General features: G+C 35.0%; 3 protein-coding genes and 1 non-coding gene across 4 annotated transcripts; 2 read left to right on the top strand and 2 right to left on the bottom strand.

The window, feature by feature from the left end:
- The first annotated feature begins 432 nt into the window (after positions 1 to 432).
- LOC111020038 (uncharacterized) lies at positions 433 to 9,972 on the top strand. The gene is made up of 7 exons (XM_088123179.1): positions 433 to 590; positions 732 to 880; positions 7,651 to 7,800; positions 7,877 to 8,401; positions 8,533 to 8,606; positions 8,727 to 9,656; positions 9,775 to 9,972. The coding sequence occupies exons 2-6, from the start codon at positions 757 to 759 to the stop codon at positions 9,654 to 9,656; spliced, it is 1,803 nt and encodes a 600-aa protein (XP_087979305.1). The 5' UTR covers positions 433 to 590; positions 732 to 756; the 3' UTR covers positions 9,775 to 9,972.
- Positions 9,973 to 11,503: 1,531 nt separating this feature from the next.
- LOC111020054 (uncharacterized) lies at positions 11,504 to 12,201 on the bottom strand. The gene has a single exon (XM_022296614.2). It carries the CDS (start codon positions 12,155 to 12,157, stop codon positions 11,744 to 11,746), a length of 414 nt encoding a protein of 137 aa, XP_022152306.1. The 5' UTR covers positions 12,158 to 12,201; the 3' UTR covers positions 11,504 to 11,743.
- Positions 12,202 to 22,023: 9,822 nt separating this feature from the next.
- LOC148211990 (small nucleolar RNA R71) lies at positions 22,024 to 22,130 on the bottom strand. The gene has a single exon (XR_015790586.1). It is a non-coding gene; the product is annotated as a small nucleolar RNA R71 (small nucleolar RNA).
- Positions 22,131 to 23,465: 1,335 nt separating this feature from the next.
- On the top strand, positions 23,466 to 24,029 carry LOC148211989 (uncharacterized). The gene has a single exon (XM_088122977.1). It carries the CDS (start codon positions 23,466 to 23,468, stop codon positions 24,027 to 24,029), a length of 564 nt encoding a protein of 187 aa, XP_087979103.1.
- The last annotated feature ends 3,186 nt before the right edge of the window (positions 24,030 to 27,215 follow it).

Here is a 27,215-nt window from a genome sequence, read left to right as displayed (position 1 = left end):
GATTCAATAGGAGAGTGAGGAATCGACAATGAAAACTCTGGTAAGGATTTAGTTTGAAATAGAAGAGAGAAGAAACCAAGGACTCAAAAGGAGGGAGAAATTACTCCAGAGGCACGGCCATGTTGAATAATTTCTCTCCTCTGTCTTTTCATAGTTATGGCAATCAGATGATGGACGTTGAATTTTATAGATCAATGGTAGTGGCTGACTGTCACTTTGGTGAGGTTCATATACTCACAAAGTAGTAGCCCAACCACGGAAATTATAAACACACCTCATTTCCTCTTTGCCCTCTACGTGTTTGTTCAATGTCCCCTTCAAAATTTGTGCTCTTACTATGCAATTTATTGCTCCTTCACCTCATTTTGTCTACAATGATCCTTCTAACCTCTATTTAACGCTTTCCATTTATGATTTCTTTTATTTTGTCAGTTATCTCCAAGGGAAGTTCCCAATTTGAGTGAAAAAAATGGCTTATATCATGGAATTTTGAGTTTTGAAGTAAGATTCTTTGAGCTCAATCTCTCTTCCATTGAACAACAGCCATCTTCTCTCTTGCTTACCTCTAATGATGCCGCGTTTCAGTCACCGTTAGTGCTTTCTCACTCTCACTCTCTGTTTTCTTGCTCTATGTCGGTGCATGTTAACCTCTATTTCTTCTATTTTGGTCGTCTCTCCCAAATTTGCTCTCTCTCATATCTTAGAAGTCTAACCTCGTCTCCCCTTTTTAGACTATCTTTGTGGAAAGCGGAAGAAATGGGTTATTGGGTGACTGATTATCTCCCTAGACTTGACAAAAATCTCAATATTTTGGTGGTGGATCATGATCCCCTCTCTCTTATGCAGATGGCTTCTTTGCTTGAGCAACAGTTCTACAAGGGTACTATACTTCACTGTATTTCAATTATTAATGCTTCTTTATATTAGGGACTAAACCTGTGCATGTCTAATTTAGAAAGTAATTTAGTAAATTTTAGTGACATATTTTTATGGGAGGGTTTTAAGAAAATTACAGTGGATCATTGTTGAGAAATGAAAATTTTTAACTTGATTTCTTAATTCTTTTCCAATCAATCTCGTTTTTCTATAGGACCGTAATATATTTTATTGGTTCAGTCCCTTTTTCCATTTTAAACCATACAAAGACTGAATCGAGGTACTCAATTTTTTCAAATAAAGAATCGAACCGACGTTTTGGTTCTTCTCATTTTGGCGTTAGAGCTAGGCTTTGGAGGGAGAATTAGGATGTCACTAAGTCAAGTTTGAATCTTTACGGAACATCGAAAGGAACGAGGGATGGAATGATGACGGTGTTAGAGATGTAGAAAAGAGTGCTTGGTTCTATATGTAACTTTGGTTCGGTTCAGTTTTCTATACATAAACCGAATCAAAACAAAAGTTTTTTGTTTTAAAAATTAAAGAAGCGAGAATTCCAATGCTTAAAAGAAATAAAGAAAATTGTTGTGGGTGGGACACCAGAGGCTAAAGGGGAGATCAACATCTCTGGAGTTGTTATTGAGCATCTCGCGAAATATCTCCAATTGTGTATGCTCACTTATGTGGAAGTCGATGGAGAGGTTGCCTTTGAAGTCCACAAAACTTGTCCATCTCATTCCCGTGGAGTATATATATCATTATATAAACGAAAAGTTTTTTATTTCTCCTATTAAATTGGTAGAAATTTTGAGTTTGTTCGTATCCAATTTAAACAAAAATGAAAGGAAGTAAAATATAAAAGACGAAATACAAATTGTTTAAATAATAGGGACTAAATTTAAAATATATAGGAAGACAAATGGACGAATTTGAATGGCAATGTTTAAAGGAACTTTCATACTTCACATATACCTCATTTCTAGAAAATTGTTATGGATCATTGTTGACAAATGGGAAGAACTTTAACTTAATTTTTTAATCCTTCTTATCTCTTAGTTTCTCTCTTTCATCATAATACTTTATCTTAGCTGCATCGTTAATCGGACTTCAGCTATGCTTTTAATTTATACTATATTTTCATATTGGGATATTTTCCTTTAACGATAGAGTTAATGTCAAGAGTATGTTCTATTTTGCTTAATAGTTTCTCTACAGAAGTGAAAAATTAGAGAAACATACGAATAATCAATTAATATTTCTTCACTGACTTTTGATAAAATTACAGTATCTATATAGTAGTACTACTAAATACAAAAAGGCACGATAGTAGGACTAAATAACTAACACTAACAAACAAAGATTACACTAACTGAATTTAGTTATAACAGAAAAGATTATACAAAAATACAACTCCTAATGAGCTCTCTTAACACCCCCCTCAAGCCAATGGATGATGTAGAGCAAACATTGAGGTTGGATCGAATAGGATGAAATTGAGATGCAGAAAGTGGCTTGGTAAATACATCTGCAATCTGTGCATGAGATGGTAAATGACATACTTGTAACTTTTCTGCAAAACAAGATCTCGAACAAAGTAAATGTCAATTTCCACATGTTTAGTTCGTGAATGAAGAATGGGATTAGCACTTAGATGAACCGTACTAAGATTGTCACACCAAATTATTGGGGGCTGTTGCAACTTCTGTATTCTGCTTCAGTACTGGAGCGAGAAATAATACTTTGTTTCTTGGATGCCCATTGAATTAGATTGCCACCGAAATACACACAAAATCCTGATGTAGACTTTCTATCATCCAGATTAGACGCCCAATCTGCATCTGCAAATCCCTGAAGCAACAAATCTCTAGACTTTCGAAAAACCAATCCATGATCAAGAGTACCACCTAAGTACCGAAGGATTCTCTTGACAGCTTGCCAATGTACAATTGTAGGAGAATGCATAAACTGACATACTTTGTTCACACTATAAGAAATTTCAGGCCGTGTAAGAGTAGCATATTGTAAAGCACCCACAGTACTAAGATACAGCCGAACATCAGAAAACTTCTCTCCTTGAAAAGGAGACAAGACACTCCCACTCACCATAGGTGAGGAAATAGCATTAGCTTGACTCATTTTTGTTTTGTATAGCAAGTCAGAGATATATTTCTGTTGAGAAAGAAAAATCCCACCATTTGATGGATAGGATACTTCAACCCCCAAAAAATAGCTCAGGCTTCCAAGATCCTTGTGAGAAAAGCTTTTATGTAACAAACAAATGAGATTCTCAATAACAGCACATGAGTTGCCGGTTATAACAATGTCATCGACATAGACTAAAATATAACATCGAGTTCCATTCTGATGATAGACAAGCAAAGAAGAGTCAGCTTTAGAGTTAACAAAGCCAAGAGAGTGAAGAAACGTACTCAATCTGTCAAACCAAGCTCGAGGTGCTTGCTTCAGGCAATACATCGCCTTTGTTAAACGACAAACCAGTCCTTCTTGAGAGGGAAGTACCATACCGGGAGGTTGAACCATATACACTTCTTCATTCAGAACACCATGCAAAAATGCATTATTAATATCAAATTGTCGTAGAGGCCAACCATGAGATAAAGCAAGAGTCAATAGCACGCAAATTGTAGTCGGCTTAACCACTGGACTAAACGTCTCAGTGTAATCAAGATCAACTTCTTGATGAAATCCCTGAGCAACAAGTCGAGCTTTATAACGAGCAACGGTGCCATCAGAATGACGTTTAATCTTAAACACACACTTACAACCTATGATATTTTTATCAAGAGGAGGAGAAACTAAAGACCATGTGTTATTTGTAAGCAAGGCATTATACTCCGCTTGCATAGGCATTATACTCCGCTTGCATAGCTTGAACCCACTGAGGACAACGCAAGGTTCCTTGACATTTGGTGGCTCCACTTCACTGTATTCAGTTAAGAAGACTTTAGGTTTGAAAATCCCATTCTTACTCCGAGTAACCATGGGATGCTGGTTACCACCATTTGTTGGAGAAGCTGATGTCGAAGCAGCTGGTGGAGGAGAAATAATGGGAGATGGCAAAGAATCTTGTGCAGATGGAGAATAGATAGATGCAGGAAGAGATGTTTGTAATATAGGATCCAAACAAGGTGAAATTTCAGGTGAAGATTGGGCAATATCACGTGAAACATGTGAAGTTTGATGACTTGAAGAAGGAGCTAATGAAACATTAGAAGAGGACAAAGGAGCAACTCCCAATGGTGAAGGTTCATTTATTAAAGGCGGAGATGAAAGTGATGAGTGGTCTGACAAAGGATCACAATTTTTGATTAATGGAATTTGTGAGACCAAAGGAAAATTATTTGTAATGGAAGAGGACAAAGGCATAAGAGTGGAGGAGAAAGACAAAAATTGGGATGTGGGAAATTTGGTTTCATCAAAAAGAACATGACGAGAAATGTACAAGCGTCCTGTAGAAGATAGACATTTGTACCCTTTATGTACAAAACTATAACCAAGGAATAGACAGGGAGTAGACCTTGGCTCAATTTTGTGACGATTATAAGATCTCAATGATGGATAACAAAGACAACCAAATATCTTTAGAAAGGAAAAGTTAGGAGTGTGGCCAAACAAATTCTCCAAGGGAGACATACGATGATGTATTAAAGTAGGAAGTCTGTTAATGATATATGTGGCGGTGGAAAAGGATCATCCCAAAATTCCAAAGACAATGAAGCATGCGATAGGAGTGTAAGACCCATATCTACAATGTGTCGATGTTTACGTTCCACTATACCATTTTACTGAGAGGTATAGGGGCATGTCAATCGATATTCAATTCCATTAGTTTTAAGATATGGAGCAAAAGAACGAAATTCGCCCCCACCATTGGTTTGTAGACGAAGTATAGATTGACCAAAGAGCTTTTCAACATGAGTTTTAAAAATTAGAAAAGCTTGAAAAGCCTCAGATTTGGCAGTAAGGAAGTAAATCCAAGTATACCTAGAGTAAACATCAACAAAACTAATATAACATCGAAAACCATTTCGAGAGAGTTTGAATGAGGGACCCCATACATCGGCAACAATCAATTGAAGAGGGGCAGTATAAATAGTAGTAGAATCAACAAAAGGCAAATTGTGGCTTTTGCCAACAGCACAAGCATGGCATATAGAGTGAAACTTATTATTGGAATAAGAAATATTACAAGAAGAAAGAACATGCTTCACAGTAGGAATGGCCGAATGACCCAATCTATTATGCCATAAATCAAGAACAGAACAAGAAGGAGAATAAAGAGGAGAAAAAGAATTACAAGCATGAGTTCCAAAATTTGAGATGGTGTGAAATATTTGTGAGGGCATGGCTGTGGAAGAGTAGTTAGTCACATTGGAAGTCGGAGAATGAGCCTTTTCCAAATTGAAACTATATAGACCATCCTTAAGCTTGCCTTAGAGAAGAATTTGGCCATTGAGATCCTTCACAAAACAATGAGAAGAGTGAAATTCAAAATAGACGTTATTATCGTTGACAAATTGACTCACACTAATAAGATTTTTAGTGATAGTAGGGACATGAAGCAAATTATGTAAATGAAAAATATGAGTGGAAGAGGAAGAATTTGACGGTATAAGAAAGGAAGATCCAACATTAAGAACATCCAAACCTGCACCATTGCCAACCAAAACTTTTTTATCTCCAAGATACTCAGATCCAATTGTTAAATTGCCAAAATCATTCGTAACATGGTTCGACGCACCAGAATATTGGAACCACTGACTTTCCTTGTTCAATTCATGTTGTAGAGTAAAGGCATTGAAAGGAGGTTGAGAAGAACTTTGCCCTGATATTTGAGAAAATTGATTGGTATTCTGATGAGGTGAGTGAGCATTCGAACCTTGAAAATTTCGCTCAAATCTGAAGTAGCAACGTGCAGTAGTGTGGCCAAAGCGTCCACAAATTTGACATTGGGCCCTACCATTGTTGTTCCAGAATCGTCGATTATTGAACTTCTGTCCCGAATTTTTCCCTCTTCGATTTGGATCATTGTTTGATGACTGTTTGACTGGATTGTGAATGGTAAGGTTTGCTGAAGGCAGAGAACCATCGGGATTGATGGTAGAGTGACGTTCAATTCTATTTTCTTGAGCCAGCAAAAGTGAATAAACTTTCTGTAAGGAGGGAGAGATATATTTATCAGTAATTACAGAGACTACAGAATCATACTCAGAACCTAAGCCTTGCAAAATATGTAATACATGATCCTCATGCGAAATTTTGCGTCCAGCCGCAGCCAAGGCATCAACCAGATTTTTAATCTTTTGAAAATACTCTTCAAGTTTCAGACCTCATTTCTTCCTTGTTTCGAGTTTGGATTTCAAATCCATTAATCGTGCCATATTTCGTGAAGAAAACCGAGCATTCAAAACTTGCCATACCTCCCTAGCAGTCTTGCAGTCTAACATTTCTGAGAGGAGAGAATTGGACATAGAACCCAAGAGCCACGCCGTAATCAAACTATCTTGACGAATCCAGTGAGAGTACTCAGTATTGAGAATCGGAGTTGCCAGTGTATCACCCGAAGAAGGGAGGAGTTGTGATGGAACAGTTGCATCCGGATTGACATAATCCTCCAAGCCATAGCCTCTGAGAGTGGTAAGAATTTGAAGTTTCCAGAGAAGAAAATTCTCCTCATCAAGTTTTACTGTGGCGATTTTATTCCCTGGATGAAAGAGTTTGAACGATGTCGATGAAGAAATCGAATCTGAAGAAGTTTCTTCACGAGTAGTCATATTGAGAAGAGAGAGAAAAAAAAATAGTGGTCGTTTGACCTAAGATGGCTCTCATACCATAATAGTTTCTCTACAGGAGTGAAAAATTAGAGAAACTATCTATATAGTAGTACTACTAAATACAAAAGAGGCACGATAGTAGGACTAAATAACTAACACTAACAAACAAAGATTACACTAACTGAATTTAGTTATAAGAGAAAAGATTATACAAAAATACACCTCCTAATGAGCTCTCTTAACATTGCTCAATTAGTTTCTTTCTTTGAAAACCAGCATTGAATTTTTAGAAGGGGGATGACAACGTATTCCCATCCTCCCTTCGTTAGGGATTTTTTTTCCATCTCTGTCCCTGTCTTCGAAATTTTGGGACGGAGACGGGACGGGATTCTCTGATAAATATATTTCTTACCTTTTTTATATATATTATTTATTTTTATGGAAATTAAAATTAAAGAAAAAAAAGGCTAAATCGACTGGACGTTAGCTTTTTTTAAAGTATTATTAAAAAAATATAAATATTAATAAAATATTAAACAAGGGATCCCGTTTAGAGTCTCCGGTTTGATCTCGGAGATCAAACTGGGGATTCCCCCACCCGGCCAAGTCGGGTACTCGCGGGAATCGGATCCGTGGATTTTTTTTTTTTTTGTCATCCGTAAATTTAGAGCATAAAAGTACAAAGATGAATGATGTCCTAGTTTAAGTTTAACAACTTTGTGTGGCTTGAAATGCAATTTATCCTTTTCCTTAAGTATAATTGTTTTAATTTGAACTTTCATTTATGAGTCTAATTACATAAATATTTTTTTTTTCTGTCTTTTCATGAATTTGATGTGCATATCATGCTTATTTAGGATTCGTTTATCCATCTATGCACTTTTTTTCTCTACCAAAAAACTTTGGTCAATTTCATAGGGAGAAAAACAAACTCAATTATATGATAGATAAAAATTTTCTAACTTGAATTTCTTATCAGTAACCACCACTCAACAAGCATCTGTAGCTCTATCAATGATTGAGGAAAAAGGTGACCGATTCGACCTTGTCATGGCCAACGCGAGCATGCCCGATATGGACAAATTTTCGTTTTTGCACGCGCTCCTTAAGAAGAATATTGCTGTCATTTGTAAGTTTGATTTTGCATGGTTATCTCATACAATTTTATGTTTTCTTTATTCTCAAGCTACTTATTTGCATAGCAGTTATGTTGTCGGGGATGAATTTGGACGTGGCTACCAAACCATCGGCAGGAGGAAAATCCTATTTCCTTCAAAACCCGATTTCCAAGGATGATCTCAAATACGTATGGCAACACATATATCACCGTAACATAAATGTAACCAAACTAGCCCAGAAAGTAAATTTTATAGAAAAATCCAAATCTGGAGGTATCAAAATTGCAGACACCATAGATTTGTCTGGGTCTGACGCTAATAATAATAGCTACATTAATTACCAACCTACGAACTATAAGGGAAAAGAGAGAACGAAGCAAACTGAATATCAGGATGGCCTAGTTGGGTCAAACTTTGGAGGAAGAAGATCAAGTCACGACATAGAAGGAACGATCAAGGAGAAGAGAATTAAGTTTGGAAGTCAAAGAATTGACAAGGATCATGAAAGAAGAAACGAATATTATATTCCCAGTGACGGTAGATCATGTCTTCTTTGGAATGCAGAACGACATCGCAAGTTCACCTACGCCCTCAACAAGCTAGGTGATAGATGTAATTTCACTTTCTCACAAGTCATTATTATTGCTTATTGCCTACCAAATTTCTCATTGATTCAGTTTGCATTTAAAATTCAATGATGCATTTCTAATTACTCTTTATGATGTTCCCCTTCAATTTGGAAGCTCGCCCCAAGCTTATACTCAAGATGATGAATGAACCATGTTTGACCCTCCGCCAAGTCGCAAACCACTTGCAGGTATTCTTCTATCAGGTTTGCGTACTGTTTTTTTTTTTTTTCTTAACCTATATTATAATTATATATGTATTTCTTGATAGTATAAAATTTCTTCTAACAATGTATTATATCATATATAAGAAACACAAAGCTCAAGTAGAGTGCATTAAAAGGAGGAGAGAAAATAAATTAGCTTTCAAGGGGGAGACATCCAAATCCAATTCCTCCGCTAGAACTCAACTTTCTCCTCTACTTCAAAAGCAGCATCACAAGATGAGAAGAATTAGAGATGGATCAGCTAGATCGACCTGTTTTTTAGGTGGGGATAAACTCCGACCTATTGTCCCTAAAACTCAACCTATTCCTGGATTGCCTGTTAGCAACTTTGCAAATTGTGGTCTCGGAATGCTTAACCACAATTTCCAGCAAGTTGACAGCTACTTAAACTACAATTCAATTCCATTTAACAACAATAAGGAAGTTGGATTATACCCTTATAACATCCAAACATTTGAGAAGGAAGCTGGGAATGTTTTATGCTCTGACGTTAGTGAGAAGTTTGCTTTAGTAGGAGAGGAGGTTCAAATATCTGAGTTGAACTTTCCAAATGTCTCTACAATGGCATCGGAGGTAGCTTGTTCTCGCATATTTGATGAAATCCAACTCCCAGATAATCTTCTTGATGTAGTTGATCATCAACTATATTTGAGTGCTTCTGAAATTGAAAACCAAAAAGCAATGGAATGTAGTGGTATATCAAAAGAGATTCCATCGCCATTTAGGGAGATCACTGTACCCGACTCGAACAATGTTGCTCCAGATTTTATTGATTGGGAACCAGAGCTTCCCACTACTTTTGGAAATGAAGGAAGCCAACCATTAACAGAGTATGCTGATATGATCTTAAATGTACTAGAAGATGATCCATACAATCTTGGCAGCGACTTAAGTTTAAGCGACGTTGATAAATATTGCGAATGGCTAAGGAGCACAGTACTCGAAGATGGAAGCAGTCCAAACAACTTTATCTGTGACAATGCAGAGAAGGTTCCAATTGGAAATGCTCAATAAGTAAGTATATATTGCCATTGAAACAACTTGGAAATAATGTAGGACTGTCCAAAATGTTTTTACTTCTTTTATGTTTTAATTGTCATGCAATAATATAACATGATTGGTTTCTATTTAGGTACTTACAAAACCACGCTGCTGATGCACTCTCCAGAGACGTGAATGAGAATCGGATAGAAAGTTACTAGCTAATTATATATAGAGGGAGAGATAATATAAAGTTAAAATTTCTGAAGTGTACATAAGACTAAATAATAGTTTAATAGTACTCTATAAACAATAAATATTTAGTAATAATAAGTTTCTTATGTTGTAATGTGGAGAGCCTTTTTTTTCTCATCTTTATTGCTATAGGTAGATGTTCAGTACTCATGATATTACTATATATTCGTGAATTTAGATTGACTATTAAGACATATAAACCAGTCCTTAGTATTGAAAATCTAAGGAAAAACCGTCATAGCATAAACTTAAAGAATAGAAAAATGATAGGTTATTATTAGAGCATAGCAAAATGATATCAGAGTATAAAGTCAAATCGAGATTGATAGGAAGAACCTCAAGTGATGAGTGGAACAATATTACTCTCTCCTTCGAGATGCATATGCCATCATAGTCAACAAGCTAAGATATCAAATCTTGATACCAACGATCATCTTTTAAAAGATTTTTTTTTCTTAAAAAGAAAGCATTAAAATTAATTATTTACTTCTTTTTTGATGGGTTCTTTTTCTTTAAAAAGCAGAATATGGTCCTTTCAACAACAAATGAAATAAGTTGTTTTTTTCTTCCTTTAGGAGAGGCTTATAATAATTAAATTAGTTGGCATCTCTTTACACATAAAATAAAGCTTCTTTCTTCAAAAGTTTATATCCTCTGGAGCACAGGCCTACTCTGTTTAGGGGTGAAAATGACTTTTTTGACTCTTATAGTTGTTCAATATGTCGATTTTAACCTTAAACTTGTATTTCTATTCTTAAACGTGAGCATAATTATATTGGTGCAATGTAACTAATACCTCTTCACAACTATATTATAAAAATCACATACGAACTAACAAATAAAACTCAACAAAAAAACATTGAAATTGAACTAAAAAGCACCCTAACATAACCAGAAGAATGAATTCACATCAGAACTGAATTGCCAAGCCGAATCTTCGTGAAAGAAACATAAACTTATAAAAGCTTCCTTTGATAACCCTTCTGTTTTCTGTTTGTAAAAATTAAAGTTAGAAACATTGTTTTCTTTTTTAAATTCGGAAGGAAAAAAGTAGGTTTCAAAAAGTAGTTTTTATTTTTGAAATTTGACTAAAATTCAAATATATTTTCAAGAGGAATGAAAAACTTACTAATAAAATTGTCATAAATTTTTTAAAACAGAAAACTAAAACAACCTGAACTAGTTATCTGACAATTCCTAAGTAATGAGAATATTAGTTTTCTTTTATAATTTGGAATCGATGCTATTGTAGTTTCGTCAGTTGGATCCCTATAATTGAGGGTTGTCGACGGGCACACAACACTATAATCGAGGTTGCAGGACTCGTCTTCGAAAGAGGGGAAAGCCTCGACTACGCACCCCATGAGGCTCAAATCGGGGAGGGCTGGTATCTTCATTCGGCCACAAGCTCACTATGCCACCACCCACCCGTGGTAATTGAGAATACTAATTATATCACACCTTTAAAGTTTAGGATTCAGTTGGAAAAGGATTAAGTTGGATGAAATTGAAAGTTTAAAGTTAAAAGTAAATTACCTATTCTTGAATAGAAGTTAAGGCAAGATTTGTTCAACTTAGACTTAAATTTCATTCCCAAAAGTAGATTTATATATCATGTATAGTACTTGTCAAAACATAAACCATCATCTTTGCCAATCTCTTAGTACAAGAGTTTCTAACAAATCCCTTTCCCCTCTTGTAGGGATTGTTAGAAAGACAATGAAACCAAAACCAAAACAAAGTAAAATAAATAACCTTATTCCCTTCAAAACTATACAACATGAGTTTGAATTCATCCACTCTCTTCTTTCATTTCATTTCCCATCAATTCATTAGGAGAGAACTTTTGTAGTACTTTTTTTGCTTCAAAAAGCAGCAGCTAAGTTCTTGGAGGCAGCAAGTTTGTTATAGATTTCCAAAACCAATTTAGCATCAACTTGTTCTCCCCCACAAGAAACCAAGGACACTTGATTTCCTGGTTTTGGGATCATCCTCCTCTTCCCACCACCACCAAACGCTCCGATCGCGTACATATTCCCGACACCGTTCGCCACCCTCATCATCATCTCGACGTACGCATCGTGGAACCTCGCCAGAAGCTTCAACGGCGATGCCATTTTAAACCGCAGCCTTGGAGCGCCTCTTCTCATCCGCCATAGCCGCCCCAACCTGAAACTCCTTGATCTTGTAGGGCCATTACTACTACCTAACCTCTGGTATTTTCTCCTTCTCCATGTCCTCCTTATGCTTTCTGAAGATGGGGTTGCAATGATCTCCATTGTTAGCTTCTTTTGGAGGGAAAGAGAGAAAAATGCAAGAGGGAATTGAGTGGCTCTGAGAGAGGGAGGCAGAGAGTTTATATAGAAGGTTTTTTAAGAAGACTTGTTCTTTGAGCTTGGAGGATTAAAACATACGGTTGAGTTTCAAAAGAGGGGGAAGAGAGAGAGTTGACTACGTGAGACCATAAAAAATACTTAGGTGCCGACGTTGAACACCGTTGAAAAATTGACAGCTCGTCATTTTTAAAAAAAAAAATGGAACCCCGTTGATAGACACCTACTTTAGTAATTAATTTCTATGTGTTTTCGAGCACCAAATATTGTAGGTCCAGACAAATATCTCATTAGATTTATTTATTTTTTATTTATCAGAAATTTTAAAAACATCACATTTCCGTTTTTTTTTCCTTTTCTTTTTGTCTTTCATTTTTATTATTTTTAAAAAATAAGTAAAATTATCTTTTTATAATTACAAAATGAATAATAATATTTTAAAAATCTAAAAATGACACTTTATTACTACTTTTTTTTTTACTAAAACTTCACTGGAATAAGAAATCAGAAATAGTTAACAAGTTTTAAAAAAAAAATTAATAAAGCAACGGTTAAACATAGATTTTAGAAGAAAAAAACAAGAAAACATGACGAATATGGATACTTCTTCTACTCGCTATCTACCATATTAGCATCGTATTAAAAATGATGTGATTTACTAACATTAAAAAATTATTTATAAAAGCAAAATCAAAAGAGAGTTATGATTGCCCCTTGCAAAATTCGAGATGGGTTCTTGAGGAAGACCGACTCTAAGCTTGGATTCAAAGCTTTTAAAAAAATGGTGGAGTTTCTGATGGGGAATAAGTTTGGGGACTTGGTCAAAAATAATTGGAAATAGTGGAGTGAGAGAGCTTCAATTCAATTGATTTCATTGTATAATATTCAGTTTTTATTATTTTATTATTTTACTTAATGAATGTTTTGTTTTAGTCAATTGGCCTCGGCCTGCATTGGATTCATCTTTGTCTGAAAACTCTTCACTGATTCCAAAAGATTTGTAATATAGTTTTTTAATCAAGCTTTTCTTTTGTATTTATCTCTACATGACGAGACAAGAGCATCATTAAAAAATATAGTTAATTACAAACTACACCCATAGTTTAGTTCTTAAAATTCTACAACATTGTCTTTTCGATGTTGTTTTACTCTTATTATGTTAAATTAGGCCGTTTAATGAAATCTTCGTACATAATTTATGTTAACTGTTGGGGGCTGACCCGCATGCGACTGACCTGATTCAAGCACAGCTGGAAAAGGCGACCTGTTAGGTCGGTCTTGACAACTTAGACGAACAGGTGAACCACCTACCACTACAGGGAATGAACTGATTAATGACAAGGATCGGAGGTCCCTTGGGAGAACCTTGTCCGAGCAGTGGAATACTCTGATGGGACGTGTATCTATCCGTCGACCGCTATAAATACACCACTCACCCATAGACCCAAATACGAAATCTGTCTGATGCTGATCTAGTGAGCTCGAATAATATACTGACTTGGATATCGGAAACTCGAAGTAGCCTACCTCTAGGTACCCCAAGGATCGCCTCAAGTGAGGTCAAGTAGCCTACATATCCATACGATTGAGTCTTTTGGTTTCCGAAATTGTGTAAAAAGAGGTACTTCGAATCATTACTATTTGACTCGGACCTGTTCTAAAAAAATCGAGGCATTTCGAATTGTTTGTTGACACGGACAAAGTCGAGAAAAACCTCTGAAATTCTTTCAATATTGGACCTTGGACATATAATAGTTCCGAATCGAATCTCTTTCTGGAATTGATAGTTAATTTTGAAATAGCACAATGAATAATGTATCTATTATTATCTCGAAGAAAATACATTTTTAATTTATATAATATGGCTCTAGTAACATTTTAGTCTCGGTATGTTATGTGGTAATTGACATATACCTCCAATCAAGAAGCTCATAATTCTTTAAACAAAGACTAAACATATGAACCCCACGTTCCAGGTACACTATTATGCTCCAAGACCAACTTGCTATAGATGGTGCTCATGCTAATTTAGGAGTCGGAGTGTTTGTTCCTTATACAGGTCTCACTGTCTCAAAGATCGCATCCCCACTACTCGTCCCGATTAACACGTGACCAACCAACCGGTGAATTATTGCATCAACAATATTTAAAGGAAGTCTCTTTAAAAACTTAAAATTTTCAATTTACTACTTGAGGAGGGGTATAATTTGCATCACCATCGATCTATAGAAATGACATCACTGAAAAATCACTCTCGCTTAAGCAATTTGCTTTTGTCTGTTCTTGTGGATTTAATATCAATATTGTTAAAAGGTCAAAGAGATTTTTAAAAAAAAAAAGTTCCTCTCTTTTTCATTCAAATATAACAAAGTATATTTAATTTCATGTATGAATAGGGTTTGATTCGGTCAAAGGGGAAAGGACGTTTTAATTTATATGAATATAATTGAATTAAATTTCACAAGGTAAGGTACAAAAAAGAATGAAAAATGGATAGTAAATAGATTTAATTTTCTAAAAGTAAAAGTTTAAATTATTAAAAAAGAAACAAAAACGAAAATGTTATGGTTTTAAACTTTTATTGAGATATCTACATTTCGACATTTCACATTTCATATTTTCATAATTAAACATCAACATAAGAGGTAAGTCAACATTTATACCAAACAATTCGATAAATTATCACTAATATAAACACAATATTAATATTAATAATTTTTAACTTATTTAAACATAGCGAAATATTTATTTGTTAATTTAAATATTCGTTACAATTTTTTTTTATAATTTTTTAAAAAAAATATCTATCAAAAATGGATATCTCATCCACTTGACTTTAATAAAAATCTTAAATAAGCAACTTCTATTTCATGTGAACGGATAAAAAGATGATATGAAATTAAAATAGACGAATTAAAAACGTTTCAATTTCATTATGTTAAAATGTTAATTATAAGGTAGAGTTTGAACTCATAAAAATGATTAAACTATAGTTTAAAGGTACTACATATTTAAATTCTCATTTATTTTCATCGTTATCCAAATAATAATTATATATCACGTGAATCAATGTGGAATCAAAGGCTTTGGAATATTTTTTATGGGACAATTAAAATTCCAAAGTCCAAAAATATTTATTATTAATAAATTCTTTTGACGGAAAATATTAATATTAATCAAATGGTATGCTTTGACCCGCTGTCATCTTATTTTTATCGAAATAAATATGAGAGAATGATTATGGAATTTTTAATTTTATAAAGTTTTTAGTTCGTGTCAAATGCTTTGTAAGTAAGACTAATTCAAAGCAAGCAACCAAAAATAATAAGAAGAATAAATGAAAAGATTGTTTTGCAGAGGAGGATGATAAATTTTTTTCTTATAATACGGTGAAAATGTCAATTCAACCCTCATTTTCATTTTCGTATTGATGCCAATAGAAATCTAATACAAAAGGAATTGCTAATAGAGAGGTCGAGCAATAGGAATAGGAAAAGAACTGAACTCAAGATTTTGATTTTATTCGACGTTAGAAACTAAGTCAAGATTTTGATTTTATTTCGAGACAGAAAAAACTAAAATTTTAATCTTAAGAGCAGAGGGAAAAAAAGGTGAGAAAATAAAAAAGAATGAATAAAAATCAAAGCAAAAAAGAGTTATAATTTTTTAATTGTTAAGTAACTTATGTTTAGAAAAACAAAATATTAAAATATATTAAAATTAATAATTAGATGTCTTTATAAATTGAAATCACTTGATAAAAAAAAATTTGAAATGACAAAGTTGTGAAAATTTGAAAGTATAAAATTCAATTTATTTTAAAAAATAATTATAAATTTATAGATTGAAAATAGATTAAAAGCATCTACTATCTAACAAAATATTTTTTGGACAATTTTATTTTTCTATAAAATTTTTAATTTTAAAGTGGACAAATTTTTCAAATAATACAAATTAGAAAAGAAATTACAAATTTAATGTAAATTATAAAATAAAATTAAAAAAAATGTAAATAAAATAATAAAAATCTGAAATAGGGTGAATTTCAAAACTACTAACAAAAGTAGGGTAGTGGAGTCAAAGTCAAAAATCGTGTACAATGTTAACGTTTTACGTGTGGAAGGTGAGTGGACTAAATCTACTGAACTCGTGTACGTTGTACACGATTTCATGAGTTCACCCAATTTTTTTTTAATTATTAACCATAATAATTTGCTAGTCGAATTCGGAAAATATACAAACTTAAATTTGTCAGTTGAATTTGGTGCCTACAACGAGCGCGTCTTCTCTCAAAGTTGGAAAGGTAAATCGTGTAACGTACACAGGTTCACGCAAATTTTTTTTTATTTTTTTGTAAAATTTATTAACCATAATAATTTACCGGCTGAATTCGGAAAGTATGCAAACTTAAATTGCCCGCCGAATTTGGTGCCTACAACGAACATTCTTTTTTCAGTGATATAAAATTCTCGCATAAAGAACCTAATTATTGTATATTATGTTCTACTGTAATGCTCTGCATTACAATGACAAAAAAAATTCTACAAAAATAGAAAATAAAAAATTAGCATATAAATTTAAATTAATATCATAATTACATTAATTTAATTAATAATATGAGAAGTTTTTTTAAATGAAAAGTCTTATTTTGACTTAAATTAATTGAATAATCCTCTAATTATATTTAATTTTTGAATTTCAAAAGTTTTGGAATTTCAAGATTTTAGTAACTCTTTCATTTTCTCAAAGACTCTTTTTCATTTCTAACTATAAACTCTTTCATTTTCTCAAAGACTCTTTTTCATTTCTAACTATATATTTTTTTATTCTTTTTTTTTCTCTAAATTTTTTTTGGTACTTACGCTTTTTTTCATTTTCAAAATGTTATTACCAAACATTTGTGATTTTTTTTTTTTAACTTTTTACTCTCTCACTCTTGCAGTTTCTTTTGATAATCAACAATTTCACCCTAAGTCTAACTGTTGCTATAAATAATAGTTTCACTATCGTCAAAATGATCGACTACTACTATAATTCACCAAAACTATGATTCTACAACCGCCCCATAAAATGATGTTTCTTGTGTACCTATGCTATATATAATAGTTAGTAGTTTGAGAAACTTTATTTACACTTTTATCATTTTTATGACAATTTTGCCCTTCAAATTCATCTCTCGCCCAATTCCATTATTTCTCTCAAACTAATTTACACTTCTTCACTTTCTCTCACCTCAACCATCACCTTCCTCACTCACCCATCCACATTCTCCTCAACGAACTTTCTCTCTCCCCTCATTAATTTTCTCTCAAATTTAATATTTTTCAAAAATTATTTTTATTATTTAATAATTTTAAAAGTTCAAATATAAATAACTTATCTAAAAAAAAGAATATAAAAGGATATAAAGAGTTTGAATTGGTAAATATCTTTGTTTCTTAATTTCTATAAGTTAATTAAATGGTATGAATTATTTTTAATTATAATTAAAAGGAAAATTTTAGAAGTTTGGTAACTCGTTATCTCTTGCAACTGCATAACTCCCTTCTTTTTCTTTTCTTAGATATGTTTTCCTCCTGTGGTCAATATTTTTCATTTATGTTAAAGATTTTTAATAGGGAAGAAAATATCAAGATTATGAGAATTGCATTATTATATTGTAGGATGGCGTTGGTGATCCTTAATTTCTAAAAGAGGGAGAGCCTATGTGAAGAAGAAGAGGACAATGTGAAGTGTGAGAGTGAGATGAAAGAGTGTGTACCTAAGAGTTTAATCTTTCTTTTATGTATTTTTATTTTATTTTATAAAATTGGATGAGTTATTAGGCTACGATAGATCACTTTAATGAGTTTTTTTACTTTTAGCATTTTATAGTTTGTATTATTTAAATAAATATATTTTAATTTAAATTAATCTTTTTAAGTGACATTTTAATTTAAATAATAACATATCTAGACAATTATAAATGTCTAATTTTATATTTGATTATTAAAAGTACGAAAGATTATTAGCGAATACATATTTAATCAATGTCAAAGCGAGCATAGTGATAACTCTCCATAAGAGACTGTTTTGTGGTATAATTTGGGCAATTTCGTTGTATAAATGTGAGAGTCCTTAACAAAACACCATGACAAATAGAAGAAATCACTTAGTTAGGTCCCTAAGCTATTAGAATTCTCAATTTTCTCATTTTCAATGAATTATGCTTAATTATGGATGTTTTGTATAGGAATTGGAGAAGTTGTTGAGGGCAAGCCAAGTGCTTTCAAGGCCGTGAAAGTGTTGTTGGAGCATGGCAGGAAGATGCATTTATGTTGGAGCCTAAAGCCGCTCAGGATGCTCTAGAGCGTGTGACCGCGCAGTAATTTATTTGCACTAGTTTTACCATGTTCGTATAGCCTCCTGGTGGTGCCCTAATTTTTAAGGACGCGATATAAATAGAAGAACATTGCACAGCCGCCACAGAGAGCCCTAAAACAGAAAATCCATTTGGGCATCGAAATTAGAGAACATTCCTCACCCATTTCGAGGGGAAGCCAACGAAGAAGAAGCCGAACCTCGCGTCTCACTAAACTGGGGGAATCTTTACTGCTGCTAAAGCTTCCTTACTCAATTGGCCACATTTCTTCTCTACCCACTCTTCTCTTTTCTTTTGTTATGAACTAAACCCCACCTTCAGGGGGATGAACTCGTTGTAGCTCTTGTTTATTTATGCTTTAGTACGTTGTAGCTCTTGATTATTTATGTTTTAGTAACTCATATATATTTATGCTGATTTAATAGAGGTGTTTTTATTCTTTCATTGTATTGATTTTGTTTGGCCAACATTATTACTTTGTTGTTCTCACTTGTGAGGCTTGGGAAAGTCCTTGTGTTGCGTGTTTGCCTCTATTTGTGTAAGATTTCTCTCTTTGAAGTAGAATGGTGAGTACTTAGGGATGAGACTCACCCTTTCGTGCCTATAAATTGTTTAGTCTACAACAGAAGTTAGGGTTAAACATGTTTGGGTATCTCGGGAGAGAGCCATGTCGGTTTGGGCATTCAACATTTTGAGTTTAGTAGAGCATAGCTAGACGTGAGTGAGAGCATTAGAGTGATTTCCCCTCGATTTGCCCTCATTTCACATCATATTTCATATTTCTACCTGTTTTCCATTTTCGGATGCTCCAGAGCAGAATCGCAGAATATTCGTGTTTTTGCTTATTTACTGTTTTTGTTGATTTCCTTTACAGCAGCTATACAACTTTAATATTTTATTTTTAATTTGTCTTTTTGGTATTCTAATTTACTATTTCAAGTAAAACTGTAAGCCTTGTGGAGACGACCTTGTTTTTATACTACAACAGATTATTTAGTGTATACTTGCACTAATTTTCTCCAACTTGTGAGGAATCGAACAAGTTTTTGGCGTCGTTGCCGGAGATTGAGTTTTCTTACTTCATTTAGCAAATTAGAATACGAGACTTAAAGAGCTCTCTTAATCTCTCTCTTGTTGATTTGTGCAGTGAATGAACGATTTTCCTACTTTGGAAGTTGAGTTTGACCCAGAAATTGAACGAACTTTTGGAAGGAGATGAAGGCATGTGAATCCCGGAGCGGAAGCGGACTTTCGTTGCTGTTTTTTGAGATACAAAAAAGAAATTGAAAGAGGGAAAATACAGGGGAAACCATTACCTTTGAACAATGTTTCTTCAACTTTTTCCCAATTAACACCACCAAAATATCTTCCTAGCTATCCTCTTGGGTCTCGGGATCATGCTGGTGGGAGCAACTTGTTTGGAATGTCAGGGAGAGATTGAAAGAGGTTGAGAGAAATCCTGGGAGTTTTTTTTTCTTGTTGTTCTGTTATGTTCTTCACCTTCTCCAACACTTGGAGAGGAAGAAGAAGGGTGACGTGGGGTACGTCACAACACCTCCCACTCCCCTGCAATTTTGCAGGGGAGTTAATATTAATAATAATATTAATATATATATATATATATAATATAACAATAATTAATATATATATATAATAATTAGTATATATATATAATTAATTAATCAAATTAATCAATATAATTAATTATTAATCCAATTAATAATTAATAAATATATATATACATAAATAATTAACACTTAATTATTTATTATAAAATTAGAATCATATTCTAAAACATTTCTCTCGTATAACCTATAGTTTTAATGTACATCTTATGCACATTATTTTTAACCTATAGTTTTAATATGAATCTCATTCATATTAATTTTATTTGAATCTCATTCAAATAATATCTCTCATAATATATAGTTTTAATTCACAATTAACTATATATTATAATGTATCAATATACATATAATCCCTTAAATAATTTGAACAATTCAAATTCTTCCAAAAACTTGATCCTCGTTTTACCCGTTATGAGCTAGCAAGGGGACCTAATGGACCTACAGATCCGACGCTCCAACGATGCAAGATTAATCGGTAAAACTCATTGACCGAGTTAATCTAGATTCGTTAACTACAGGTCATTCCACTAAAGACCCGCAGTTGCACTCTTCTCACTGCAGAACGTTTTCGTGTCTATGGATATATGACCATTAATGACGAGTCAATCCTTCACGACTGTTCGTAACTCAAGTTGGGTCAAATTACCGTTTTACCCCTGAGTTACATCTTACTCCTTAAACACCACTGCTCCTCTAATGAACAACCCGGTTATGGTCCAACCAATAACCGGAAGTCCCTCTCGGCCAATGAGAGGGTGGGGCCCCTTGTTCAAGTCCCGGAGTCAGCATTTAAGGGAACACTCATCTACTCCTCTAAAGTCGGGGAGGAGTGAATTTCATCTTGTGAAGTTATGTTCCCCGCTCCCCACTCGGTCTCGTCCCCAAAATGATAGGAATATTAAGTCGGCGACTCGGGCCACTCTCACCCATACAGATCAAAGGACGAGCCCTCACGGGCAGGAGTTCATAACTCACTCAGGATTGAGAATGAGTTGCCTGGTCATCCTAAGAAATGGCAATCTATTAGTCAACGGTGTTACACCTAAAGATTGTCTATTTCGCGGTCCGGTCTTATACAAACTCATTGTATAGGATACCCCCACTCGCATGTCTCCACACGAACGACCTAGATCGAGTCGTCTGTAACCTTTACAGAGTGGGCCGTATCCATAGTGTTGCCAGGATAAGCTACCCAGCCTTATCCATATACTATAGACCCTTTAGGTTATTCACGGGACATTATCCATTCATATATCAGGGGTATATCAAATATATACCCCGTATATCAACTATATACCCAGTATATATACTGTCCCGATTACATCAAAAATAACCTTGGATGTTTAGTTTATTGGATTTTGGACAATGCAAAGCTATGATTCAACAACAAATTTATTGAATAAAACTTTATTAAATAGACATTTGTTTTTACAAAATACAAACTACGAGTTTAGGGCAACACACCCAACAGGAGAAGGGCCAAGCAAAGAGTCCATCGTAGAGAAGAAATTAAAATGGATAACCCACAACATCCACCAGAGTTGAGAGTAGAGGGAATCTCAAGGGGTTGTAGTTGGAAGACATGTTCCAGCACCTCCTCTGAATGTTGTTCTGCTCGCGGATGATATAGAGCAGGAAATTAGAGCTTTGCGGCCCCAGACCGTAGGGTAACTAAGGAGGCTATGCGGTTGAAATTGTTTCCTTATTCCTTGAGGGATAGTGATGGAGCATGGTTGGATTTTTTACCTGCAGAGTCAATCACTTCATGGAATGATTTAACAGAGAAGTTCCTGATGCAATACTTCCAACCATCGAAAAATGCGGAGCTTAGGAACAAGATAAACAATTTTCAATAACTCCTTGGGGAGTCCTTGAGCGAGTAATGGGACAGATTTAAAGGACTGCTCCAAAAGTGCCCTCATCATGGAATCCCACGGTGCATTCAAATAGATACGTATTATAATGATTTGAATGAGTCCACGCAGTTGGTGATAGATACCTCAGCGAATGGAGCATTATTGTCAAAGTCATATGCTGAAACATTCGACATTTTGGAGAGAATCTCGCGCAATAAGCACCAATGGTCAAAGTCCAAGGTTGCTTCAGCAACTACATCTAAGGGATTAGTAGAGGATGACGTCGTGGCAGATTGAAATTCACAAATTTCAAAGCTAGCAAACATTGTGATGATGAGCATATCGCACTCAGATGCTGGAGCACCCAAGGGTAAGGAAAACAGTGTGCATAATGTTTCATGCCCTTATTACGAAGGAGAGCATCGTTTTGAGGATTGTCCGGGCAACCCAACTTCAATATTTTGTTTGGGTAATCAACAGCCAAACAGGAATAATGTTTATGGAAACATTTATAATCTGAATTTTAGCTGTGGCGGAAATCAATCAGGGTAGAATGCTGGAGCAGCTGGAACAAGCTATGCTCCAGCATACCAACAGAAGGTGCAGTACCCACCTGGTTTTTCTGGGCAGAATCAACAGGCCACTCCAAAGCATCAAGAGACTATGACCCTAGAGGATATGTTTAAGGCGTATATGGTAAAGAACGATGCTTATATAGAGAAGAATGGTACTATTGTTCAAAGTCTAGCTGCATCATTGGGGAATATGGAGGTGCAAATAGGTCAGCTAGCCACATAATTGAAAAGTCGTCCACGAGGAGTGCTTCTTAGTGACACTGAACAGTAAAAAAGAGGTGGGAAGAAGCAATGTAAGGCCATTACATTGAAAAGCGGGAAGACATTACCTCCTACCCATCCAAATGCTCTAAGACTTTATGATGAACTAAATCAAGAAGAAGAAATTGAGGCAAACATGACACCTATAACCATGCCAGTTAAAAAAAGGACAAACCTCAGGGAGTTAGTGAACACTAAGCAGATAGTGGATCCCCAAAGCAACACAAGCGAAGAGGACAACCAAGTTGCTAAGACAGACAATGCTGAAGCATCCGTGTCAAGGCAATTGAAAAGCCAAAGCATCCAGAACAAGCCACTGCTCCAGCAACCACAACAAAATATGTTCCTAAAAGGCTGTCGAAAAAGAATCAAGATGGGCAGTTTACACGATTTCTTGAGGTACTTAAGCAGATACATATTAATATCCCATTGGTGGAAGCTTTGGAGCAGATGCCTACATATGTGAAGTTTTTGAAGGATGTGCTCACTAAGAAGTGCAGGCTGGGAGAGTTTGAAATAGTCTACTTAACCAAGGAGTGTAGTATAATTTTGACTAGTAAAATACCGAAGTAAATGAAAGATCCTGGAAGTTTCACAATTCTAGTAGCTATTGGAGATCAGAAAATTGGACAAGCACTGTGTGACTTGGGAGCGAGCATTAACTTAATGTCTTTATCTATTTACAAGAAGCTAGGCATGGGAGAAGCTAGGCCTACCACTATAACTCTTCAACTGGCAGACCATTCCATCACTCATCCAGAAGGGAAGATTGAAGATGTATTGGTACAGGTAGATAAGTTTATATTTCCTGATGATTTCATAATACTTGACTATGATGCAGATAAAGAAGTGCCAATCATCCTTGGAAGACCATTCCTAGCCACAGGGAGAGCATTAGTGAACGTACACAAAGGAGAGGTCACCATGCGTGTGCAAGACCAGAAGATCAAATTTTCAGTGTATGACTCCATGAAGTATCCAGTAGAAGCTGAAGAGTGCTCTGTGCTGAAAATTCTAGATGAAACATTGATAGAGACATTCAACTCAAACTATGCTGGAGCAGTCCGGTGGCAGAGGAAGAGCTGTGTTGGAGCATACTGTAAGCAAGGATACTGGAGCTCAAGAAGGTTTTACTAATGGAGATAAAGTGCACATCATTGTAGAGGAAAAGCCACCAAGCTTACTTGTAGAAGAGCCACCCGACATCGAACCTACTCTAAAAGGTCATGCATCAAGGACGAGGAAACCAAAAAGAGAGTTAGAAACATCACCAGCAAAGAGAAAAAGGCAAAACCTCAAGTGGAAGCAACTCCAGTCACCGCCTCCAAGAAAAAGAAAAAGGTAGTAAAGGGAACTTCTGTTTCCTCAACCGAGGGGAAGAGGTATGCTACATATATTTTGCAGGAGCCTACCCTAGTGGAAAAGAGAGAGAAAAATATGATGGACCAAAGAGGAAGATCAGCCCACGGGCGACTCATTGGATGAGAAAGAAGATGAAGAAGATTGATCTATAAGAGGAAATCCATTTCCTTTTTGCTCCTATTGAATGACCCCACCCGCATGATATTTTAAAATTTATGTTTTTACTTTATGTCGTTTATTTTCATGTCTTAATTTTTGCGATTTAATTTTCCACACATTCATCTTTAGATTTTTGTAGCTAGATATGTCTACCCCTCCCACAAATTAAATTTTAAGTGCTTAAATGAATTGAAATATGATTGTTCTTGCATCTGTTGTTCTGTGCATCTTGTTCTTGCCCTGATTTCTTAAGTAATAATTCTGCCAGTAGATGTTTAGTCTTAAATAAAGTTTTGTGCTAGAGCATCCGCTTGCAGGCAGCAACAGTTTTTGTTCTGCCCTAGCATATGCCCAAATACAAAGGCCCAACAACATCCTGTGAGTACAATTCAAAAATATAGAGCACTTAGATGAGAAGCTTTCATAGCTCATTTATCAAAGCCGGACAATACCTTAGTATCACCAGAGAGTCAATCCTTCTATTTTGCACCCTTTTTTTATGTCCTTCTTACACCATCTATATTTGACCTGCGAAAAATGCCCCTCTGTATCTCCATTTTTCTTAGTTCTAAGTTTAGGGGTATGAGAGAGCATCCTATATCCTGCTGTCAGTCGCATTTGAGACAATGCTACATCTAAGTTTGGGGGTGTACACACTTGCTTTGTTTTTGTAAGGATAAGCTTGTAATGTATAACTATGAATCTTTCTAGTCCTGTAATTCAGCCAAAAAAAAAAAGCTCTTAAAGAGGCTGCAGGGCTAGGAAGGGCTAGTAGCCCATAGTTGAAAAGCTAGAATGGTAATAAAAGGGTAGTGCCTTAGGCGAGCAAGAGGGAGTTTGAAAAGTTTATCTCTATGTGAGTTGATGTTTTTGAAAAGGAAAATAGGATGATGCTAGAGCTGTAGGAAAGAGCCTTTGCTAGAGCTGGAGCAAGAATCTAGCTGCTCTCTTGTAGATGTTTTTAGCGAAAGCAGATTCATGGCTTAAGTATGTGCTGGCAGTAAGTGTGAAAGCAGAAAGCAGTGTTTGATGCAAGATGTATGTTCAATAGTTGCAAATGCTTTTCATATTTCTGGGATGTTGGATTTAATCTTGCTTGGGGACAAGCAAGGTTTTAAGTTTGGGGGTGTGATAACTCTCCATAAGAGAGTGTTTTGTGGTATAATTTGGACAATTTTGTTGTATAAATGTGAGAGTCCTTATCAAAAGACCATGGAAAATAGAAGAAATCACTTAGTTAGGTCCTTGAGCATTAGACTCAATTCCCTCATTTTGAATGAATTACACTTAATTATGAATGTTTTGAGGAATTGGAGAATTTGTTGAGGGCAAGCCAAGTGCTTTCAAGGTTGTAAAAGTGTTGTTGTAGCATGGCAGGAAGATGGATTTATGTTGGAGCCTAAAGTCGCTCAGGATGCTCTAGAACGTGTGACTGTGCAGTAATTGATTTGCACCAGTTTTACCGTGTCAATACAGCCTCCTGGTGGTGCCCTAATTTTTAAGGACGCGATATAAATAGAAGAACAGTGCCCAGCCGCCTTAGAGAGCCCCAGAACAGAAAATCCATTTCGGCATCGAAATTAGAGTACATTCCCCATCCATTTCGAAGGGAAGCTGAACCTTGCGTCCCACTGAGCTGGGGGAATCTTCACTGCTGCTAAAGCTTCCTTACTCTTAGCCAACATTATTGGTTTGTTATACTCACTTGAGGCTTGGGAAAGTTCTTATGTTGCGTGTTTGCCTCTATTTGTGTAAGATTTCTCTCTTTGAAGTAGAATGGTGAGTAATTAGGGATGAGACTTGCCTTTCGTGCCTATAAACTGTTCGTATTGCCTGTTTAGTCTACAACGGGATTTGGGGTTAAACATGTTTAGGTATCTCGGGAGAGAGCCATGTTGGTTTGGACATTCAGCATTTTGAGTTTACTAGAGCATAGCTAGACATGAGCGAGGGCATTAGAGTGATTCCCCATCGATTTGCCCTAATTTCGCATCAGATTTCATATTTCTATCTGTTTTCCGTTTTCGGATGCTCCAGAGCAGAATTGCAGAATATTTTTGTTTTTGCTTATTTATTGTTTTTGTTGATTTCCTTTACAGCAGTCATACAACTTTAATATTTTATTTTTAATTTGTCTTTTTGGTATTCTAATTTACTATTTCAAGTAAAATTGTAATCCTTGTGGAGGCGACCTTGTTTTTATACTACAACGGATTATTTAGTGTATACTTACACTAATTTTCTCTAAGTTGTGAGGAACCGAACACATAACTCAAAGGTAATTGTCATATATCTTCAACCAAGAGATTGTGAGTTTGATCCCCACCCTCGCAATGTTGTATTTAAATTACATATGTAATCAATTTATTTGTCTTTTTAAATTTGTATTATTCAATTTACATCAAGTTAATTATGAAATCAATGACATTTTTATAAAAGTAATTTATATTATAATTTGTAACGATATTATTTTTTACATATTTTTATATTTTAAAATAATACTATAAAATTTTACGTGCATTTCACGTGTTGCTAACTAGTATTTATCACGAAATGAAAGTAACTTAGTAGCCTACTGTGTCCTGTCTAAATACAGGTTTTCTCTCTACTTGAAAGGGTTTTGTTTTTTGGACTTTGGGTTATGGGACTTGCGCGGCGACGGTGGAGATGGAGGAAATTGTTGATTTGTGGAAAGGTCTTACTCTGACAAGTGATGAGGAGGAGATCGTTCGAGTTGATTTTGGCGGTATTTTAATCATGGCAGAGAGTGTCAATTTGTGTGCAGTGGGTCGTGTTTTACTA

Source organism: Momordica charantia (assembly GCF_013281855.1).
Source record: "Momordica charantia cultivar OHB3-1 chromosome 4 unlocalized genomic scaffold, Mcharantia_2.0 BLBB01000004.1, whole genome shotgun sequence".
Classification (NCBI taxonomy): Eukaryota; Viridiplantae; Streptophyta; class Magnoliopsida; order Cucurbitales; family Cucurbitaceae; genus Momordica; species Momordica charantia.
This window is presented reverse-complemented; position numbering and strand designations above follow the sequence as displayed.